A 20,749-nucleotide genomic window follows, 5' to 3' on the forward strand; every position below is an offset into this window, starting at 1 on the left:
AGCTAGGTTCATTCATACCGTTAGATTATTCAGTACATAATTGGACACTGATTAAAGATGATAAGCAGACAAATCGAACCCCAATGGGGCACTCAAACTCACCCTCTCCTCATTCGAGAAATGAAAAGAAATTCGTTGTGGAATAACCTACCACAGATACCATTTACCAAACAATGCAAAAAAATACAATAAAACTATGTTAGAATTCATTCGTCGGACGCTATGCCTATCTACATCGGATGGGCAGAACAGAACACAACATTGGAAACGTGACATTATGCCATCAGCATGTAGAAGCTGAATTATTTATACTTCATGAGGCAAGCTGTGCGCGCCCGAGCGCCAGTGCGCTCGCGTGGGCTCCCTCCGTGCGATCGTGTGATCCACCGTTCCTGTAGCCTACATAGACGTGAATCCGCCCGAACCTAATTCAGCTGTAGCATATATGTACACCGCCTGGACATTTTACATTTTGCCTTTCCTCGTTCTACACCGTCTGGAAAATCAGTGAAGCTGCGTGTTGTTTTGAGGTAAGTGCTACTTGCTTATTTAGCTTGCTTATCAGAATGGCTTTTTTTCTGAGCGAATTCCATGTAATTAGCGTTGTGTAGTGTCATACTATTTTTTCATCGCAGGAAAAAAGGCAGTTATGGCGATGTGCAGGCACGGTGTCCTCGCTATCACTGACGAACATAACTGAGTTAGATCAATTTTCTGTGGCTAAATGTCCCAATAACACACAACACACATATCATGAAATAAAAAAAGCTATGTTTCGTGCACCAGCTGATCTGTCTGTGTGGAAATGATATCAGCTCCACACCCTCGTCATTGAACCCATTTCTGCTGCGGACACAAATGGGGTAACCGAAATCACCGACAACATAATGGGCTCTAACTGGAGAAATGGTTTTTCATTATACACATACATGCTTTACATTTATCTACATAGTATTACATATATTAAATGCTTTACATTTATCTACATAGTGTTACACATATTAAATGCTGTACATTTATTTAAAACGCAGGATTGGCTGTATTATAGCTTTTTTATTTGAATTCATTATCTGTTCATTGCAATTGATATGATGTGTGTGCAGTGTGTTGATTAAACACTGGACCAGACAGGGGCAGTGCATTAGGTTGCACTATTAGTTATGCCCACACGGTGGCGCCTTCACACCAGTTTTCTTGCCAGCACTGAAGTGTGACTATATAGGTAACCTTGTGGAAGTCATCAAATGCAGTCCAAGTCACACCTGCTACACCCAGTGCTGCCGTTAAAGGGCCCTGAACACACCCAGTGCTGCCGTTAAAGGGCCCTGAACAAAGCTGATGAATGATGGAACTGATTATGCACATTTGGAATCAGGAACTAGCTGGATGGAAGAATGCAACAGAGTGACACAATTCCCATACTGTGGTGTCCTGTCTGTCTAGGCCTGTGACATCACTGTGTCTTGTCTGTCTAGGCCCGTGACATCACTGTGTCCTGTCTGTCTGGGCCTGTGACATCACTGTGTGTCCTGTCTGTCTAGGCCTGTGACATCACTGTGTGTCCTGTCTGTCTAGGCCCGTGACATCACTGTGTATCCTGTATCATCACAACCTCACTTTGAATGTCAGCAAAACAAAGGAAATGGTGGTGGACTACAGGAAACAACAGAGCAGAGCTTACACTCCACTTAAGATCAGTGGGCTGCCAGTGGAGAGTCACAAGCTTCAAATACCTGGGAGTACACACACACACACACACACACACACACACACACACACACACACACACACCTGGGAGTACACTTCACTGATGATCTAACATGGACTGTTAACACACACTGAGGAAATCAAGGCAAAGACTGTACTTCCTACGTCAGCTGAGGAAGTTCAAAGTATCAGCACCCATCTTGAAGGCCTTTTACTCCTCAGCTGTGGAGAGTGTCCTGACAAGTAGCATCATCACTTGGTATGGGAACTGTACAGCCCGTAACTGCAGTGCCCTACAGAGAGTGGTGCGATCTGTCGAACGTACCATCAGAGCACCTCTCCCTACCCTGCAGGAGACCTACAAGAAAATACTATGTACCGGGACCCAAAGTATCTTAAAGGACTCATCACATCCTGATCATGGACTTTTCAAAAGACTGAGGTCAGGCAAACGTCTCTGCTTCTACAAGACCAGAAAAGAGAGACTGAGGAGGAGCTTCTATCCTCAAGCAATCCATATCCTGAACACACACAAGACTATATCAACTTTTTTATTTTATTTTATTACACACTTGCACATGGACTGTACACACACTGCACTTTTTATTCTCTCTTGCTATTTATTAAAATATTTCTTGATCTTTCTTTCTTCACACTTGCACAGAAAAAGCTGAACACCAAATTAAATTTCACTACATGCTTTACGTTAGTATAGCTATGTATGTGACAAATAAACCTCCTTGTGTCCTGTACGTCTAGGCCCATGACATCACTGTGTCCTGTCTGTCTAGGCCCGTTACATCACTGTGTGTCCTGTCTGTCTAGGCCTGTGACATCACTGTGTGTCCTGTCTGTCTAGGCCTGTGACATCACTGTGTGTCCTGTCTGTCTAGGCCCGTGACATCACTGTGTGTCCTGTCTGTCTAGGTCTAGATGTAATGTCCTGTCTTTCTCATACATGTGCTTTGGTTGATCTTACCTGCTCCAAAAGGGAATACCATCAGGTTTGGATTACGGCTGGATTTGAAAGCATATGTAGGGTAGAGGTCCACACACACACACACACACATATGTAGGATAGAGGTCCCATAAACGCACAATCATGTGACACGTCGTTGCATATACCTCTGACATGTCAAACCGAATGTAGAGTCGACTCAGCTAACGCGTAGTGTGTCCTAAACTAACACACACACACACACACTCAGACACACAGACACAACTATTGCAACATTAGCACCACACACCAACAACATTAGCACCACACACACAACATCAGCACCACACACACAACAACATTAGCACCACACACACACAACAACATTAGCACCACACACACACACACACAACAACATTAGCACCACACACACACAACAACATTAGACCACACACACACACACAACAACATTAGCACCACACACACACACAACAACATTAGCACCACACACACACACAACAACATTAGCACCACACACACACACAAACATTATTAGCACACACACACAACAACAACATTAGCACCACACACACACACATTAGCACCACACACACACACAACAACATTAGCACCACACAAACACAACAACATTAGCACCACACACACAGAAAAACATTAGCACCACACACACACACACAACAACATTAGCACCACACACACAGAAAAACATTAGCACCACACACAACAACAACATTAGCACCACACACACACAACAACATTAGCACCAACACACACAGAAAAAACATTAGCACCACACACACACACACAACAACATTAGCACCACACACACACAACAACATTAGCACCACACACACACACACAACATTAGCACCACACACACAACAACATTAGCACCACACACACACAACATTAGCACCACACACACACAACATTAGCACCACACACAAACAACATTAGCACCACACACACACAACAACATTAGCACCACACACACACAACATTAGCACCACACACACACACAACAACATTAGCACCACACACACACACAACAACATTAGCACCACACACACACAACAACATTAGCACCACAACACACACAACAACATTAGCACCACACACACAACAACATTAGCACCACACACACACACAACATTAGCACCACACACACACACACACACAACAACATTAGCACCACACACACACAACAACATTAGCACCACACACACACACACACAACAACATTAGCGACGTAACAGTAACAGATCACTCTCCTTACAGGAGTGTACTGAGATGTAACAGTAACATCTCACTCTCCTTACAGGAGTGTACTGAGACGTAACAATAAATGAAGCCCGAATCTCGAGAGGGCAGAAGTGGCTCACACTCCCAACTGTATCGGCCAACTCTGAGGAGTCCTATCATTCATAATGAATCTCTTAATTACCATTCATAATTAATTAATATCTTCATTATCATTCACAATCAATAAATCTTTTAATTATTATTCTTAATCAATTAATCTCCTAATTCAGGGTTGCCAACTTTGGGTGTTTGGCTGGAGTGAGATTTTGTGAAGTCATAGTGCGTGTGCGTTAAATTTTTCTTTAAACCTAATTTTAAAAATGTCTGTCCCCTGACTTTTTTGCTATGTACAGTATAATCCCTGATTTATGTTTTAAAAAAAAAATGAATGGAAAAGTTTCTTCAAAATGTACAATTAAATTATTGATTGCACTTGAAAACAAGACCAGTATTTTAACCCCGTGGCATGGAAAGATTATGAGCCACTGGGCCCCTGGGCACAGACATGAAAAGGGCCCCCCTGCCCACCTGAAAAAGGTAGCAGCTCAGTAGAAAAAATTGAAAAATAACCCCTTAAATGATGACTTCTGGTGAGTTTTGTGGAAAGAAATGGACAGATTAAGACTTATGAATGTGTGTATGAGTGTACCTATGTATCAGGGATGGAAATAGCCTAAAATATTTTTTTCCACCTACCATTGTGGCTGGTGGATTCCAAAGTCTACCAGCCACTAGAGATACAGTATGAACATTTGATGAAAATCATGACCAAAATGATCACGGTTATTGGTATTATTGCAATATGATTAAAATGTGCTGACTTTTTTTTCTAAACCTACCATCAATGTTGGACAGAACTCATAATTGGCCTGCCCTTCATGCCCAGTAGCAACAAATCTAAAGGTCAACAGAACAGCTATATTGTCATAAAAGTGGTGTGGCTCCTTTAAGACCCAATCCACTGGTGTGAGTTCTGGAGCCATCCAACTTTATCTAACTCTATACTATCCTACATCATCTGATTTTAATATTATGTCTAGGCTATATTTAACATTTGTTTTCTATTTGGCCTGTTATGAAATTATGCATTGATCAATATAAGCACACTTTTTTAAGACACTTATAAATACATGCATGCTTAGCATTTTGTGAAAACAAATCATTATGGCTACATCGACAAACTCTTAGCCATGAGCTGTATATCCTCTGATTTTAATATTTACACATATGTAGGTATTAAAGCACAGCTCAGTTTTAAGACACTAAAAGCCCAAAATTGGAGACCATATAGAAATTTGCTATACCATTTCAAAACCGGATTACTTTGGAACGGCTTATTTTACAGGGGATTGCATTACACCTTTGTGTTCGGTAAGGTCTGCTGTTTAGGCTATTCTGGTTTACGGTTTGTCATGTGTGGAACGAAAAGTTTGTGAGATATTCCACCTATATGAATTGAAATGAGCGCAGAGCTATAGCCTAATATGATTATTTCTTGAAAGTTAATTTTCTTGCGAACCGTTTATCGCAGCAAATAGCGGCTATAGCACCTTATAAAAGATGAGAAAAGTTATTTCATGTGATGTCTGTGAGGCTACTTCGCAAGTAGTTTCTAGAGAAGAATGGGCGGCCACACTTTAGCGGTCTGCCTCATGTCTACATAGCAGCGTGTTCCGTGAAGGTGTCGCGGACCGGATTAAAATAGCCTAGTCAGCGAATCAACAATCAGAGAAAACTGCGCTGAGAACGTTGTAGGCGGATATTAGACCTACCTGCTGTTGGTCTACATATGTATGCCTTAAACTCGTATCCTGTCATTTAGAAACAAGTCTAGTCTAGTCATCAACAAAAAACGAACGGATTGCAAAAAAAAATTGGCGGGATTTGGCGTGACATTTCTTGCATGTGCGTGAGAGCGTGAGATTGGTGCTGAAAGCGTGAGTGTCACGCCAGATGCGTGAGAGTTGGCAACCCTGCCTATTGAGTCTGTATATTAACAGTTGTCCACTAGGGGTAGCAGTTGGGCTCTTCAGCTAACAACCTCAGCCAGGTCTATTTGCAACATAACATCACTTGCAACATGCCCAACATGCACCACACACCTGTAAATGCCTTCTACATGTGAATTCCACAGACTGGGTTCTACATGTGAATTCCACAGGCTGGGTTCTATATGTGAATTCCACAGGCTGGGTTCCTAATGTGAATTCCACAGGCTGGGTTCTACATGTGAATTCCACAGGCTGGGTTCTACATGCATTCTAGTTCCTAATCCTGTCATTTTGTGTTCCATCTCAGTGGACAATGTTCTACATTCTATCTCTGTAGTCTTTATTTGAGTGTGAGTGTGGTTCTGCTTGTTTGTTTGGGAGATGCTTTTAACCAGTGTAACCTGTGTGCTTTCTTCCTGTGCTCTTCTCCCCTCACAGGTGTGTGTGTGTGTGTGTGTGTGTGTGCAGGGCTGGGCAGTATGAAGAGAGTGTGGGTGGCCGGCTGGGTCGTGGTGTTGCTGTTTGCGCTCCTCTGTGACCCCGTGACCTCTAAAGGGGGCAGGGGCGGGGCCAGAGGGTCGGCGCGGGGGACGGCCCGAGGGGGCCGTGGCCGGACCAGCGTTCGCTCGTCCCCCGTGCGTGTGGCGGGAGCGGCAGCAGCGGGAGCGGCGGTCGCCTTGGCAGCCGGCGGGTGGTACGCGTCAGCTCAGAAACGGCCGGACGACAGCTCGGAGCGCGATGACCAGTACGCCAACCGCACCGAATGGGACTTCTACAGGACCTCGGACTCCGCCCCCTCAGGCTGCCTCCTCACCAAAGTGTGGTCAGTCCTGCTGTCAATCAACACGCTGGCCTACGCCCACCTCTGAGGCTATCTGCTATCTCACAGCTTGATAAGCTACCTATCGTTAAGTTCCTGTGCAATAAATTCACTAGAAAACACAAACATTAGAGCAGTTTTATTACATGTTACTGGGGGGCGACAGAGAGCTGTTTAGACAGAAGACGTTTTGTACCTGAGTGACTGGGAGAGCCGTTTAGACAGAAGACATATGTGTTTGTACCTGTGTGACTGAGAGAGCCGTTTAGATAAAAGACATATGTGTTTGCACCTGAGAGAGCCGTTAAGATAGAAGACGTATGTGTTTGTACCTGAGTGATTGAGAGAGCCGTTTAGACACCTGTGTGACTGTCCGGGCAGGACACCTGCGATCCGTGTGACAGGAGGCGTTCCAGCTGTGGGGGGGACTGTGTAGCGTTTAAGCTGAAGGCGCCGGGGCAGCTGGGAAATGTAGTGTTTAAGCAGAAGGGGCCGGGACAGCTGGGAAGTGTAGTGTTTCAGCTGCAGGCTACAGGCTCTTCTGCTTCACTGATCACAGCCACACCTGGACCAGCATTACCTGTGCTCACCACACCACACCACACCTGGACCAGCATTACCTGTGCTCACCTGAGACTCTCACCTGTGCTCGGGGCACCAACGCTCACCTGACGTGCACTGTTAAGATCCCACAGATACTCTGCAGCGCTAACAAAAGCCCAGCCACTGACTCCACATTCCCAAGAGTCAGGAGGTCACGTTCACATTCATATTCAGAGCAGTGTCTCTTATTTCTACCCTTGTATAATGCAAGTGATCTGTCTTGTGAGCACCACTTTGTAAACCTACACAGATAGAATTTGAGCTACAGCTTTTGAAAAACCCGCTTGGAATATTTATATTGTAGGTATTTCCTATATGCAATTTGTAAGAAGTTTTGATTGCAGAAATAAGGACATCTCAAAATTTGAGAAAATTAAGATAGCAAAGCTACGGACCTGGTGAATTAAACCAGACAGATATTTGTATTAGAAATATTTTGATAGATAATCTGGATCTCTCCATTGCTATTGAAGCAATGCAAACGACAATACGGATCTGTGTCTGTATTGTGACTGTTGTCCAATGTGAAGTGTTTTTGTGTGTTTTGTTGTAGATTCCCTTATTGTTGTTCACCAGGTGTTTGTCATTTCTCTGTTCCTCTGAAATGTTTTTAAATCCCTGTGAAAGTATCAGATTAGATTATGAAATTATATGACGTAACCAACATCAGTGGAAATCTAAATGTACCTGTTTACCAAATATTCTGTATAATTAAATATCAAATAACACACAATATGAAAATAAATAATTTATTGCTGTTGATGTGAACCTCCTCATTAACATACTTACAGTATACTATTTTATACAGCACTATATACAGTATACTATTATATACAGCACTTACTCCTGCTAACATTTATATTGAGCCCCATGAAGACACCATAGAGATCTCCACATAATGGGACCTACTGTTTGGCGGTCAAAGTGCAAAGTCTGTCAGCAAGCAAAGTTCTCAAGTATGTACTAGAGCTATTGTGTGACGTATAGGAGCATTGAGCTGACTCATCAATGTTTGAGCTGACTCATCAATGTTTGAGCTTCAATGTCTTGCCCATAGTGTTAAATTAGCAAATTTGGTCTAGTTACTGAATTAGCTTTAGTTAGACTTGAGACTTAAGTCTTTGCACTTTACCCGTCAATCAAATGGCATGGCTGGCATGGCATGCCCGACCGAGACCTTGCAAAGGCCTAACCGGACAGCTGCTGTTGCCGTGGCTCCCAGGTCGTACCATGTGGGGTCATCCCAGGGGGCTCCCAGGTCGTCCACATGGACTAGTCCAGCATGACCTGGCCGAGCTCGCCCTTCCTGAAGGCGCGGATGAAGTCGTAGGCCGCCGCTGTGTAGTTGGGGACCGTGATGGTGATGTTGCCTGGACGACCACAGAGAGAGACACAAATGGCACGCTCCCGTGAGTGGACCAGACACAAAGGGCACGCTCCCGTGAGTAGATGGTGAAAACACAACTTGAAAACACCTCCAGCTAAACCACTAATGTAGTGCACAGCAGCTCTTAGCAGTAGCAGCAGCAGTAGCAGTAGTAGCAGCAGTAGTAGCAGTACTAGACTAAACAGCTAGTTCATGTCTAGTCATTTTATCTCACTCTTTGCAACTTGGCAGATAACAGTAGACAAGGTCGAGGGAATGCCAAGCTCCATACACTTTACAGTAGACAAAGTAAAGGGAATGCCAAGCTCCATACACTCTCTTTGGACGTGAAATATGTGGATATCTGTCTCACTCTGTGTGTGTGTGTGTGTGTGTGTGTGTATGGTGTGGTGTGGTGTATGTGTGTGTGTTGTGTGTGTGTGTGTGTGGTGTGTGTGTGTGTGTGTGTGATGTGTATGTGTGTGTGTGGTGTGTGTGTGTGTGTGGTGTGTGTGTGGTGTGTGGTGTGTGTGTGTGGTGTGTATGTGTGTTGTGGTGTGTATGTGTGTGTGTGTGTGTGTTGTGTGTGTGTGTGTGTGTATATGTGTGTGTGTGTGGTGTGTGTGTGGTGTGGTGTATGTGTGTGTTGTGTGGTGTGTGTGTGTGGTGTGTATGTGTGATGTGTGTGTGTGTGTATGTGTGTGTGTGTTGTACACACCCACTCCAGTGATGGCTTTGACACGCTGCGTCTTGCCCAGCTTGATGGCGATGCGCTTCAGTACCTGCTCGATGCTGTCACAGGGTTCCTCCAGCCCGTACTTCTCCACATAGCTGCACAACACACACACACACACACACACATATCACAACATACTTCTCCACATAGCTGCACAACACAACACACACACACACACACATCACAACATACTTCTCCACATAGCTGCACAACACAACACACACACACACATCACAACATACTTCTCCACATAGCTGCACAACACAACACACACACACACACACATATCACAACATACTTCTCCACATAGCTGCACAACACACACACACACACACACACACACACACATATCACAACATACTTCTCCACATAGCTGCACAACACACACACACACACACACACACACACACACACACACACACACACACACACACACACACATCACAACATACTTCTCCACATAGCTGCACAACACAACACACACACACAACTCTGGTGGGTCTCATCACCAAGGGCGACGAGACTCAATACAGGTTGGAGGTCGACCATCTGACCACGCAGTGCAGGGACAACAACCTCCTGCTGAACGTCCAGCAAGACCAAGGAGATTGTTGTTGACTTCCGGAGAGGTCACACCCAACACCTGCCACTGACCATCGACGGTGCTGTGGTGGGAGAGAGTGAGCAGCACCAAATTCCTGGGGGTGCACATCAGTGAAGACCTCTCCTGACCACCAACACTGCATCACTGGCTAAGAAAAGCTCAGCCTGTACTTCCTAAGTGAAACTCAGGCAAGCAAGTGCTCCACCAGCCATCATGACCACATTCTACCGAGGCACCACCAGCTGTATCGCTGTGTGGGGCGGAAGCTGCACTGAATACAACAGGGAAGCCCTGCAGCATAGTGAACACAGCTGGAAGGATTATTGGTGCTTCACTCCCTCCCTGAAGGACATTTACACCACTCCACCTCACCAAGGGGCGACCACAATTGTGAGTGATGCAAGTCACCCCACACAATTTGTTTGATCTACTGCCCTCTGGGAAGACGTACAGAAGCCTGCACTACCACACCACCAGACTCACCAACAGCAACAGGCTGTTAGGATGCACCAGGCTGTTCAGCTATGCTGAACTTTTAGACCCACCACCCTCACTACTCCACTTGCACCCTGGACTTTTACTACCCACAATGCACTGCCACTTGCACTACTCCACTTGCACTACTCCACTTGCACTACCCACTTGCACTACTCCACTTGCACTACCCACTTGCACTGCACCTGCACCCCACTTGCACTACCCACTTGCACTACACTTGCACTACTTGTTGTGCACTGTCCTGCAACTTGTTGTTGTCCTGAACACACTTCTGAACACACTTCTGCTGCTCTTACATAACTTGCACCACTATGCCACTTGCATACTTAGGTCAAACAGAACTACCTCAGCCATTTATTGGCCTGACTTTGCACTATTATATTGACTGTCTACTGTATGCACAATTGCACAATTTCTACCAAATTTTGCTGCTCTTATTTCTTCATTGTATGTGCCTTCTTATTTTTACTTTTTATATTGTTTACTTGAATGTTATGTTTGTCTGTGGACCTAATTGGTAAAATATGTCTTGTCTCCACCATGGGATAGTAGGAAACGCAATTTCGATCTCTTTGTATGTCTTGACATGTGAAGAAATTGACAATAAAGCAGACTTTGACTTTGACACACACATATCACAACATACTTCTCCACATAGCTGCACAACACAACCCACACACACACATCACAACATACTTCTCCACATAGCTGCACAACACAACACAACACACACACAGACACACCACAACATACTTCTCCACATAGCTGCACAACACAACACACACACAGGGTTCCTCCAGCCCGTACTTCTCCACATAGCTGCACAATACAACACAACACAACAGACAGAATATACACAACATGAACAACATAAACATCTATCGTAAGATACAAAATATATCGTAATATACAAACAAACGCAACACCAACAACGTACAACACACACAATGTACAACACACACAGCTAAACATACAACACACACAGCTAAACATACACAACACACACAACATACAACACACACAGCTAAACATACACAACACACAACACACACAGCTAAACATACACAACACACACAACGCACAACACACACAGCTAAACATACGCAACGCGCACAATGTACACACCATACAATATACAATATATACACAGCACAGGCACAGCAACATCAACAACAACAACACAGGCAGCACAACATGCGCAACATCAACAACAACAACACAGGCAACACAACATGCGCAACATACATAATATACACAACACAGGCATCACAACATGCGCAACATACACAACACAGGCAGCACAACATGCGCAACATCAACAACATGCGCAACATACATAATATACACAACACAGGCATCACAACATGCGCAACATACACAACACAGGCAGCACAACATGCGCAACATCAACAACATGCGCAACATACATAATATACACAACACAGGCATCACAACATGCGCAACATACACAACAACACAGGCAGCACAACATGCGCAACATACACAACAACAACACAGGCAGCACAACATGCGCAACATACACAACATGCACAATATCTCTCCTGTTTACATAGACATTAAGCCTCATAGAGCCTAAAATAAAATACTAGTATTTCATCAGCCTTGACACCTGGATAAATAAATACTAGTATTACACCTGAGGGGTATTCCATCAACCTCGCTAAAGGCCAAACCTGGCTTATTTCGATAAGTCTCGCTTAATTTTAGTGAGAAACTGCTCCATTAATGAGGTTAACGTGGAATCCCAGCTTGGTAACTATGGGAATTAATGCCACAGAACTAACCTGTTCGTAGCAGGTTAACTTTCAAGCTAAATTAAGCTGGAAAAACAATCAGTCTGAAAACGAGTCCAAAAAGATGGTTCCGGCAACCTGTGCTTTTTTCACCTGTAGCCTACAACTTTAAAAATAGAAGTAGGCCTAGAATTTTTTTTTCCGACAGTGTCACCAAGCATGGATTTACACATTCACTGGCTCCAAAGAATGTATGAAGATTATGCAACTTAAAATGTTTTAACTTCACATGCGGTGGTTCTAGGAATCGTAAGCTACTCTTGGCCACCACGCTCGTGGTGGTGTAACGTGCAGAGAGACGCATACCAAAAGCAGTTACATTCTTTATGTTCACAGGTTTGCTTCCCAAACAAAGTATTATGGCTACATAGCTTATCACCTTGATAATGGCATTTTTAGTTATACTCTTTAATGAAAGACATGTCTACTGTTGATAATGGGTCATGCACATTTGGTAGGCTGTTCAGTGACAGTAATATGCTTTGCCAGTGGGCTATATATAGACAGCTAATAATTAAAACTGCTTCATGTGTCGACAATTGTTCACGAATGTCAAATCAACTGTGTGCTACACAGATTAAATACTAGGCAAAAACAAATTGAAATTGACAAATTGAAATCCATTGCATTTCAGATAATTATATTTCAAACACTTTGGGACTTATGGGAGACATTAGGCTATTATGTTGATACTAATTTATTTTATGACCACCTACACCTAGACAATAATTTGGACTCTTTTAATCTAAGAACGTAGGCTATAGATAGTTTTGAATATATGACAAAGTTGTTTTTGCATTTATACTATTTATTTCAAGCATAGACTGTATAGTCTATGTGTTCAAGAGTGAAGCCAATCAAACTCACAATTGATTTCAAACCATTAGTATTGTGGTTTTAAATGTATGCTTTCATTATTCTCCAATTTCTGTAGGCAATCTATTTTTTTCTCTCGATGTTAAATTTGATGACTTTCGATGAAAATCCTGTAGATGGCGCTTTGCCAACCTAACAGAAATCGCCTAGTATTGTCTTAATTTTTACTACATATATCCTCTTTTGGTCAATCTACTGTTTTGGTCTACTGTTCTACCTCGTGCACAAGCAGAGATGAAGCTGAACTAAAACCTCGCTTGAATAAACGAGGCCAAGATGCCGCTAACTTGAGTTAATGGAACGGCTTCAGCCCCAAGTGAAAGTCTACGCTTAGTTCAAGCCAGGCTATTTCTGTTGTTACCATTAGCTTAGGTTGATAGAATACCCCCCTGGATAAATAAATACTAGTATTACACCTGGATAAATAAATACTAGTATTTCATCAGCCTAGACAAATGGATAAATAAATACTAGTATTACACCTGGGGCCTGTACTACGAAGGGAGCTTAACCTACCCAGATGTAACCCAGGGTTATTTGTTAAACCAGGGCTGACAAAACCTGGTTATCTTAAGTGGTGTTAATCGGGCACTACCACGACCGATTATGAAGTTGATTTGTTGAGCCGGGTTAACCTCATTGGAGTTTGTGCTGCTCACATAAAAGGGCGGGTTGTAGCGCTGTCACCACTTTCAGTGATGACGCATCACCTTATTTTACGGATGAGGAATGCACAATTATTATGCCAAGTTATGAGGAATTAAAACCCACTCTACGACAAAAATCAAATACGCCGGCAGTGAACAAAGCAAGGCAAGGTATTGCAAATCGGTAGCCTAAATGCCTAAAAGTAAAGTTTTATTTCCACATGTTCTTCAAATATGTGTTACGGAGGATTAATAGCTTTGGAATGTCTGAAATTAGTTGAAATAATTAAATTGCCTATTTTGAGTTCATAGAAATGCCTACAGATGCAACACAATTTAGAAGTGGGCATATAGATTACAGTAATAGGATATTGAATATTTAAGTAGCCCCCATTGACTGATTTAGTGTATGCCTAATCCTGTGAACATTTCAGATGCAACACCATTGCCAAACGCACATGGCAGCAGGTGAAAATGAAACACAAACACATTATTCAGAATAGTGGTTTATATAGTTATAACTTGCATTAATATTTCTTAATTATGAAAACATGTAGGCCTAGTAGGCTATAGCCTTCATTTGGCCTCTGTTTTACAGCTAAAAAAGGAGTCTTTGAACACTACTGTAAGGAGTGTTTTACAGTAGCAGAGGAGTTGGCCATCGCAAATAATAGTGGAAGGCCGATTGTGGAAGGGGTTGAGGGAGGCATTCGGTCAGATTCTGGTGCTGTGGAAATGTGTAGCCTTTATGTGCAGGGTACAGTAATATGACATTCAATTCAACAAGTTTGTTAAAATGGTGATTTTTATTTATTAGGCCTACTGTAGGCTATGTCTGATTTATTTTAGGCTATTCTTGCTCAGATGTTCAGCATACTGTAGGCCTATGTCCGATTTATTTTCGGACATACAGTATTCTTGCATCACCGATGGAATACATGAATGTCCACGTACGGGCATTGCTATGAGACATCTTCCTAGATCATCTGACAAAGATAACGAATTCCCTCGGCTGACAATCTATATCTTCATAGAGAATATCGTCCAGGTAGGCTATATATATTTTCTGGCGGTCTCTAAAACCCTCGCCCCTGCTAAGAGAGTCCCTCACGATTTGCGCCCCAATGTCGTAGCCTATGGATCATCCAGGTACGCCCGACGTCTCGGGAGAAATTGTTAGTGGAGGGGTGGTACTTATAAAGGGTGTGGTTAACGGAAACCCTCGGGTTAACCAAGAACATAACCTGCTCCGAGCAGGTTTGAGATGCAGCGTAAATTGCCATGGCAGCATACCTCGGTTAAAACATATCCAGCTTTCGTAGTACGGGTTAATCGGGAAGTTACGCCACACGTGATCAAGTTACTCTCGAAATTACCCGGATAAGCCAGTAACCCCGCTTCGTAGTACAGGCCCCTGGATAAATAAATACTAGTATTACACCTGGATAAATAAATACTGGTATTTCACAAGCCTAGACACCTGGATAAATAAATGTGGCACATTTGTGAGCAGGCTTGGTTTGGTATCTGGCCCTGGCGCTGATACACCTGGAGTGCACACCTGAATCTAATCTGTTGGGTCTGAGTTTGACGGCTCACCTGAATCTCTCTAATCTGTTAAGGGTGAACAGCAGGTAGTCCGCAATCACGTCCTCTCCAACTAGATGGTCAAGGATGGTGCCTAGGATGCACAGACAGGAAAAATATTATATATGTATTAGGGGTGTGAATCTCTCATGTAAAAGACGATACGATTCGCATCTAGATACATGGGCACGATTCGATACAAGAAAAGATACATGTTTATAAAAAACGATTCAGTACGATTCGATGCGATTCGATGCAATTCGATGCAGTTCAAGAATGGAAAGCATTCTGAAAGATTTTTTATTATTTGCTCAAGGTGCACATTCATTTTATATTATCAATTATCATGGTCATGGTTGTCAATTAGGCAACAAAATGTGTGAATATGATTATCTAAACTGAGGTTTGTTTCATATACTGTATTGAAATGAAAAAAGAATAGTCTACATTTCAGTCAAGCACAGCAGCCAAATACAACATAAAAATACATTTTTATAGACTTTACAGATTTTATAGAGTTATATCTGATTGTTTTCATGGAGCTGTAGCCTTGTTGAGGTAAGAAAATACCGAAACAAAATAAAACAGTGCTTAAGACACTCTTGGCCTTTTCTCATATAGGCCTAGCCTACAAGAATAAAATAGGCCTACAAATCAATGAACTCTCTGGGCTTATTTTGTTCCAACAGTAGACCTAATGCAGAAACCTAAAATGCCAGAAGTCTGAGTGAATATGTACAAAATCATTGGCTAATAATTTATGCATCGTTTTAGCAGCAAGGGCCAAATTATTATTTAACATTAAGGAAATCCCTTCATCAAAGGTAAGGCTACTCTACAGACTATCGTTGCTGTTTAGGAATGCTATAAGTGCTTAATTTCGCAGGGATTTCGAAAAACAAAAGCCGACCGAAAGTGCAAGTTGTCACATGCTTAAGTTGCAATAGATGTATGGGTAATGAGGTCATTTGACAACTTTGGGCAATGAATGTAACCAAAAATAACTGCATTACCCACAATTCCGTGCCGCATGATAGTTTCAAAACCCGAAGTGGGATGAACGCTGCTTGGAAATAATAAATGAGTCTGAGCGAAAGCAGAAAAGGTTGTGCACCGATTCAGAACAAGTAAATCGATATAACGACAGGTTCATTTCAGTTTTTTCCGATACGGGGCTTCACGTATCGATGTAGCCATATCTTACACGTTAAAAACGGATACCGATACATATCGGTTAATCTTTACACCCCTAATATGTATGTATGTATATAGTGTATGTCCATTCATGTCCACTCTTCACAATACGTGTGTGTGAGCATGCATAACAACACAGCACCAGTTGAAGGGAGACAGATGTAATGACATGTAAGCAGATTACACTCAATTTTTTTACACTCAATGGCACGAACGAGTGAGCGCATGTGTGTGTGTGTGAGAGAGAAAGAGAGAGCGAGAGAGATTGTGTGTGTGTGTGTGTGTGTGTGTGTGAGAGTGTGTGAGTGTCGTACCACACAGGGCTAGCTTCATCCCTGTCTCCACACTCTCAATGCCAGGTGGCTGGACCCCTGGAGTATCCACCAGGTGCATCACCGGACGCTCACACACCTGACCAGAAGGGGGCGCTCTTATTAGCATTACAAGTAAAGACACACGCACGCACACACACGCACACACACGCATACACACACACACGCATACACACACACACACACATAAACACACACACACACGCACACGAACACACACCCATACACACACACACCCATAAACACACACACCCATAAACACACACACACACACACACACACACGCACACGAACACACACACACATACATAAACACACACACACACACACACACACACACACACACCTTGCAACTCTTACTCTCTTACTCTCCTACTTCTCATAGCAGGTAAGTAAGTACACCTGTGTGTGCGCCCCCCATAAAAACACAAACACAAAGACACGTCAAACTGCCCTGGGAGTCAAACGCACCTGGATTTTGGTCAACACAGCTTTAGTGATGCCAGGCTCAGCACCAACTCTGGACGCTTTACCTGTGGAGACAGAGGGGCTTGGATGAGAGAAGCCCTCTTTGAGTACACACACATGCAAACGCACATGCAAGCAAACACACACACACACACACACACACACACACACAGGCAGACACACACACACACACAGGCAGACACACGCACGCACGCTCACATGCGAACACACACACACACACGCATGCACGCACGCACGCACGCACGCACACCCTGTGAAGCTCAGTGGCCACATCTGATACCTTTCTTCAGGTTGGTTCTTCGTAGGGCGTTGATGAACGACGACTTTCCAACGTTGGGAACTCCGATCACCATGAGGCAGTAGCTCCTCTCCTGGGAACCAGAGGAAATCAGAACGTCAGCAGAACTGAGTCAGAACGTCAGCAGAACTGAGGAAATCAGAACGTCAGCAGAACTGAGGAAATCAGAACATCAGCAGAACGTCAGCAGAACTGAGGAAATCAGAACGTCAGCAGAACCGAGTAGTTCCTCTCCTGGGAACCAGAGGAAATCAGAACGTCAGCAGAACAGAGTCAGAACGTCAGCAGAACGTCAGTAGAACTGAGGAAATCAGAACGTCAGCAGAACGTCAGTAGAACTGAGTCAGACCGTCAGCAGAACGTCAGTAGAACTGAGTCAGTCTGAATGTGCATGCTCCTGGATCAACATCCTTAAAGGATGGGTGCTGGGTGTAGTTCTCATAGTTCTTACAAGGAACTGAGAACTATGATGACCAAGATGAGGCCAGGACTTCACTGGTTTGTGTCTCACCTCATCTCTGTGAAAACGTGGACGATTCTCGATCAGCTCGACCACCTGAGGAACTACCTGAGGGGCAGAGGACGCACACATCAGTCAACAACACGACTGATTTCATTAATGTACAACACACCAACCTCACACACATCAGTCAACAACACAACTGATTTCATTAATGTACAACACACCAGCCTCTACACACTTTTGCTTTCCAAGCCAATAGGACTAAACAGGGATCCAGGCATCCCTTTAAAGGTATACTACGCAGTTTCAGGTATTTTTGACGACTGTATAGCTCCCACTAGAGTCACGATAGATTTTACTCTGCCGTTGTAAATAGCAATATATTTATATTTTACTCTGCCGTTGTAAATAGTGACATATTTATATTTTACTTTGCCGTTGTAAATAGCAATATATTTATTTACTCTGCCGTTGTAAATAGCGACATATTTATATTTTACTCTGGCGTTGATATTTATATTTTACTCTGCCATTGTAAATAACGACATATTTATATTTTACTTTGCTGTTGTAAATAGCCTACTAGTCATGGCTTGTTTCCCCTGTACAAAATGAAAATGCTTTTGTTGTGGAGGCGAAGGATTAACAACAGGAACAAACTTTCTCCAAAGAGATATCTGCTGACAAGGCAATGTTTCACAATTCTTGCGAGATGCCTTCAAGTCGACAGTTCATTAAGTTGCGACTCGCTACGGCTGTGCTCTATGGCAATGCTAGGTGAACAATACGGCTGTGCTGTATGGCTATGCTAGGTGAACACTACAGCTATGCTGTATGGCTATGCTAGGTGAACACTACGGCTATGCTGTATGCTGTACGGCTATGCTAGGTGAACACTACAGCTATGCTAGGTGAACACTACAGCTATGCTGTATGGCTATGCTAGGTGAACACTACGGCTGTGCTGTATGGCTATGCTAGGTGAACACTACAGCTATGCTGTATGCTGTACGGCTATGCTAGGTGAACACTACAGCTATGCTGTATGCTGTACGGCTATGCTAGGTGAACACTACAGCTATGCTGTATGCTGTACGGCTATGCTAGGTGAACACTACAGCTATGCTGTCCGGCTATGCTAGGTGAACACTACAGCTATGCTGTATGGCTATGCTAGGTGAACACTACGACTATGCTGTATGGCTATGCTAGGTGAACACTACAGCTATGCTGTACGGCTATGCTAGGTGAACACTACAGCTATGCTGTATGGCTATGCTAGGTGAACACTACAGCTATGCTGTATGCTGTACGGCTATGCTAGATGAACACTACAGCTATGCTGTACGGCTATGCTAGGTGAACACTACAGCTATGCTGTATGGCTATGCTAGGTGAACACTACAGCTATGCTGTATGCTGTACGGCTATGCTAGATGAACACTACAGCTATGCTGTATTGCTATGCTAGGTATATGATTCCCCTATTACAAGTTTGTTTACCATCAAATTGTCTTTGTAAAGGTTTAATTAAGGTGAATATCTTGCATAGTGTACCTTTAACCTTCAAGAGCTAATCAGGGATCCAGGCCTTAAGAACTAATCAGAGACATGGTCAGTTAAGTTTGTTAAGCATCAATGTTTGCAATAAATAAGCACCAATATTTGCAATAAATATACACCAATGTTTACATTAAATAAGCACCAATGTTTGCAATAAATAAAAACATGGTGCCTGAGAACTATGGGGTGGGATTCATTAGTAAGAAGAAGGGTATGTACTCATTAATGATAAAATGATTTAAAAAACGTGACTCATGATTAATTATAAAAATAAAGAAAACCTCACTGAGAACCATGCAAAAATGGGCTAAAAAACAGTCATGTGATCTAGCGTTGTCATGTGATCTAGCGTTGTCATGTGATCTAGCGTGGTCATGTGATCTAGCGTGGTCATGTGATCTAGAGTTGTCATGACGATCTAGCGCTATCATGTGATCTAGCGTTGTCATGACGATCTAGCATTGTCATGTGATCGAGCGTTGTCATGTGATCGAGCGTTGCCATGTGATCTAGCTTTACCTTTTTCACGTTGTCATCCCGCTGCCTCAAACAATCAGTGAAAATGACGTTCCTGATGCCGTCTTTCTCCAGCCGTCTTATAATGCTCTGGGGACACAAACAGGTGTGGACACTATGAACTTTGGGTAATGCAACTACGTTGACCAGGTTTTTAAAAGAGACAGCATAATAACTGTGGTCATACGTGCTTATTTGAGGTGTCCGCCAAGTCCACTTTGTTCAGGACTAATAGGTGGGGACGGATGTCTAACGACTCCTGAAAGAGAGGGTTTCTCCCGGAGTAAGGAATGTAGCCCAGTTAAAGAACATGATGTCACAGAGAAACAGAATAGGACATGGCAGTTAAAGAACATGATGTCACAGAGAAACAGAATAGGACATG

General features: G+C 43.2%; 2 protein-coding genes across 4 annotated transcripts in view; one reads left to right on the forward strand and one right to left on the reverse strand.

Annotated features, from left to right (window-relative positions):
- Window positions 1–8,143, forward strand: sprn (shadow of prion protein). Its single transcript, XM_048269419.1, has 2 exons — window positions 1–532; window positions 6,397–8,143. The coding sequence occupies exon 2, from the start codon at window positions 6,438–6,440 to the stop codon at window positions 6,825–6,827; it is 390 nt and encodes a 129-aa protein (XP_048125376.1). The 5' UTR covers window positions 1–532; window positions 6,397–6,437; the 3' UTR covers window positions 6,828–8,143.
- mtg1 (mitochondrial ribosome-associated GTPase 1) overlaps window positions 8,117–20,749 on the reverse strand; it is a 17,479-nt gene continuing 4,846 nt past the window's right edge. The window contains exons 3-11 of one of the 3 annotated variants that reach the window (XM_048269417.1): window positions 20,552–20,647; window positions 20,368–20,454; window positions 18,334–18,390; window positions 17,805–17,895; window positions 17,507–17,568; window positions 17,018–17,114; window positions 15,522–15,603; window positions 9,466–9,578; window positions 8,117–8,751 (exon numbers count right to left, since the gene is read on the reverse strand). In XM_048269417.1, the coding sequence (XP_048125374.1) occupies window positions 8,654–8,751; window positions 9,466–9,578; window positions 15,522–15,603; window positions 17,018–17,114; window positions 17,507–17,568; window positions 17,805–17,895; window positions 18,334–18,390; window positions 20,368–20,454; window positions 20,552–20,647 (783 nt within the window). In that variant the 3' untranslated portion in view covers window positions 8,117–8,653. Of the gene's footprint in view, window positions 8,752–9,465; window positions 9,579–11,158; window positions 11,405–15,521; window positions 15,604–17,017; window positions 17,115–17,506; window positions 17,569–17,804; window positions 17,896–18,333; window positions 18,391–20,367; window positions 20,455–20,551; window positions 20,657–20,749 lie in introns of those variants that run through there. The other 2 variants (XM_048269416.1, XM_048269418.1) reach the window with 2 other exon arrangements.

This window comes from Alosa alosa, chromosome 18 (assembly GCF_017589495.1).
Source record: "Alosa alosa isolate M-15738 ecotype Scorff River chromosome 18, AALO_Geno_1.1, whole genome shotgun sequence".
Classification (NCBI taxonomy): Eukaryota; Metazoa; Chordata; class Actinopteri; order Clupeiformes; family Clupeidae; genus Alosa; species Alosa alosa.

Excerpts from the sequence above, each read along its gene's own strand:
- sprn (XM_048269419.1), top strand. The coding sequence starts at position 6,438 with ATGAAGAGAGTGTGGGTGGCCGGCTGGGTCGTGGTGTTGCTGTTTGCG.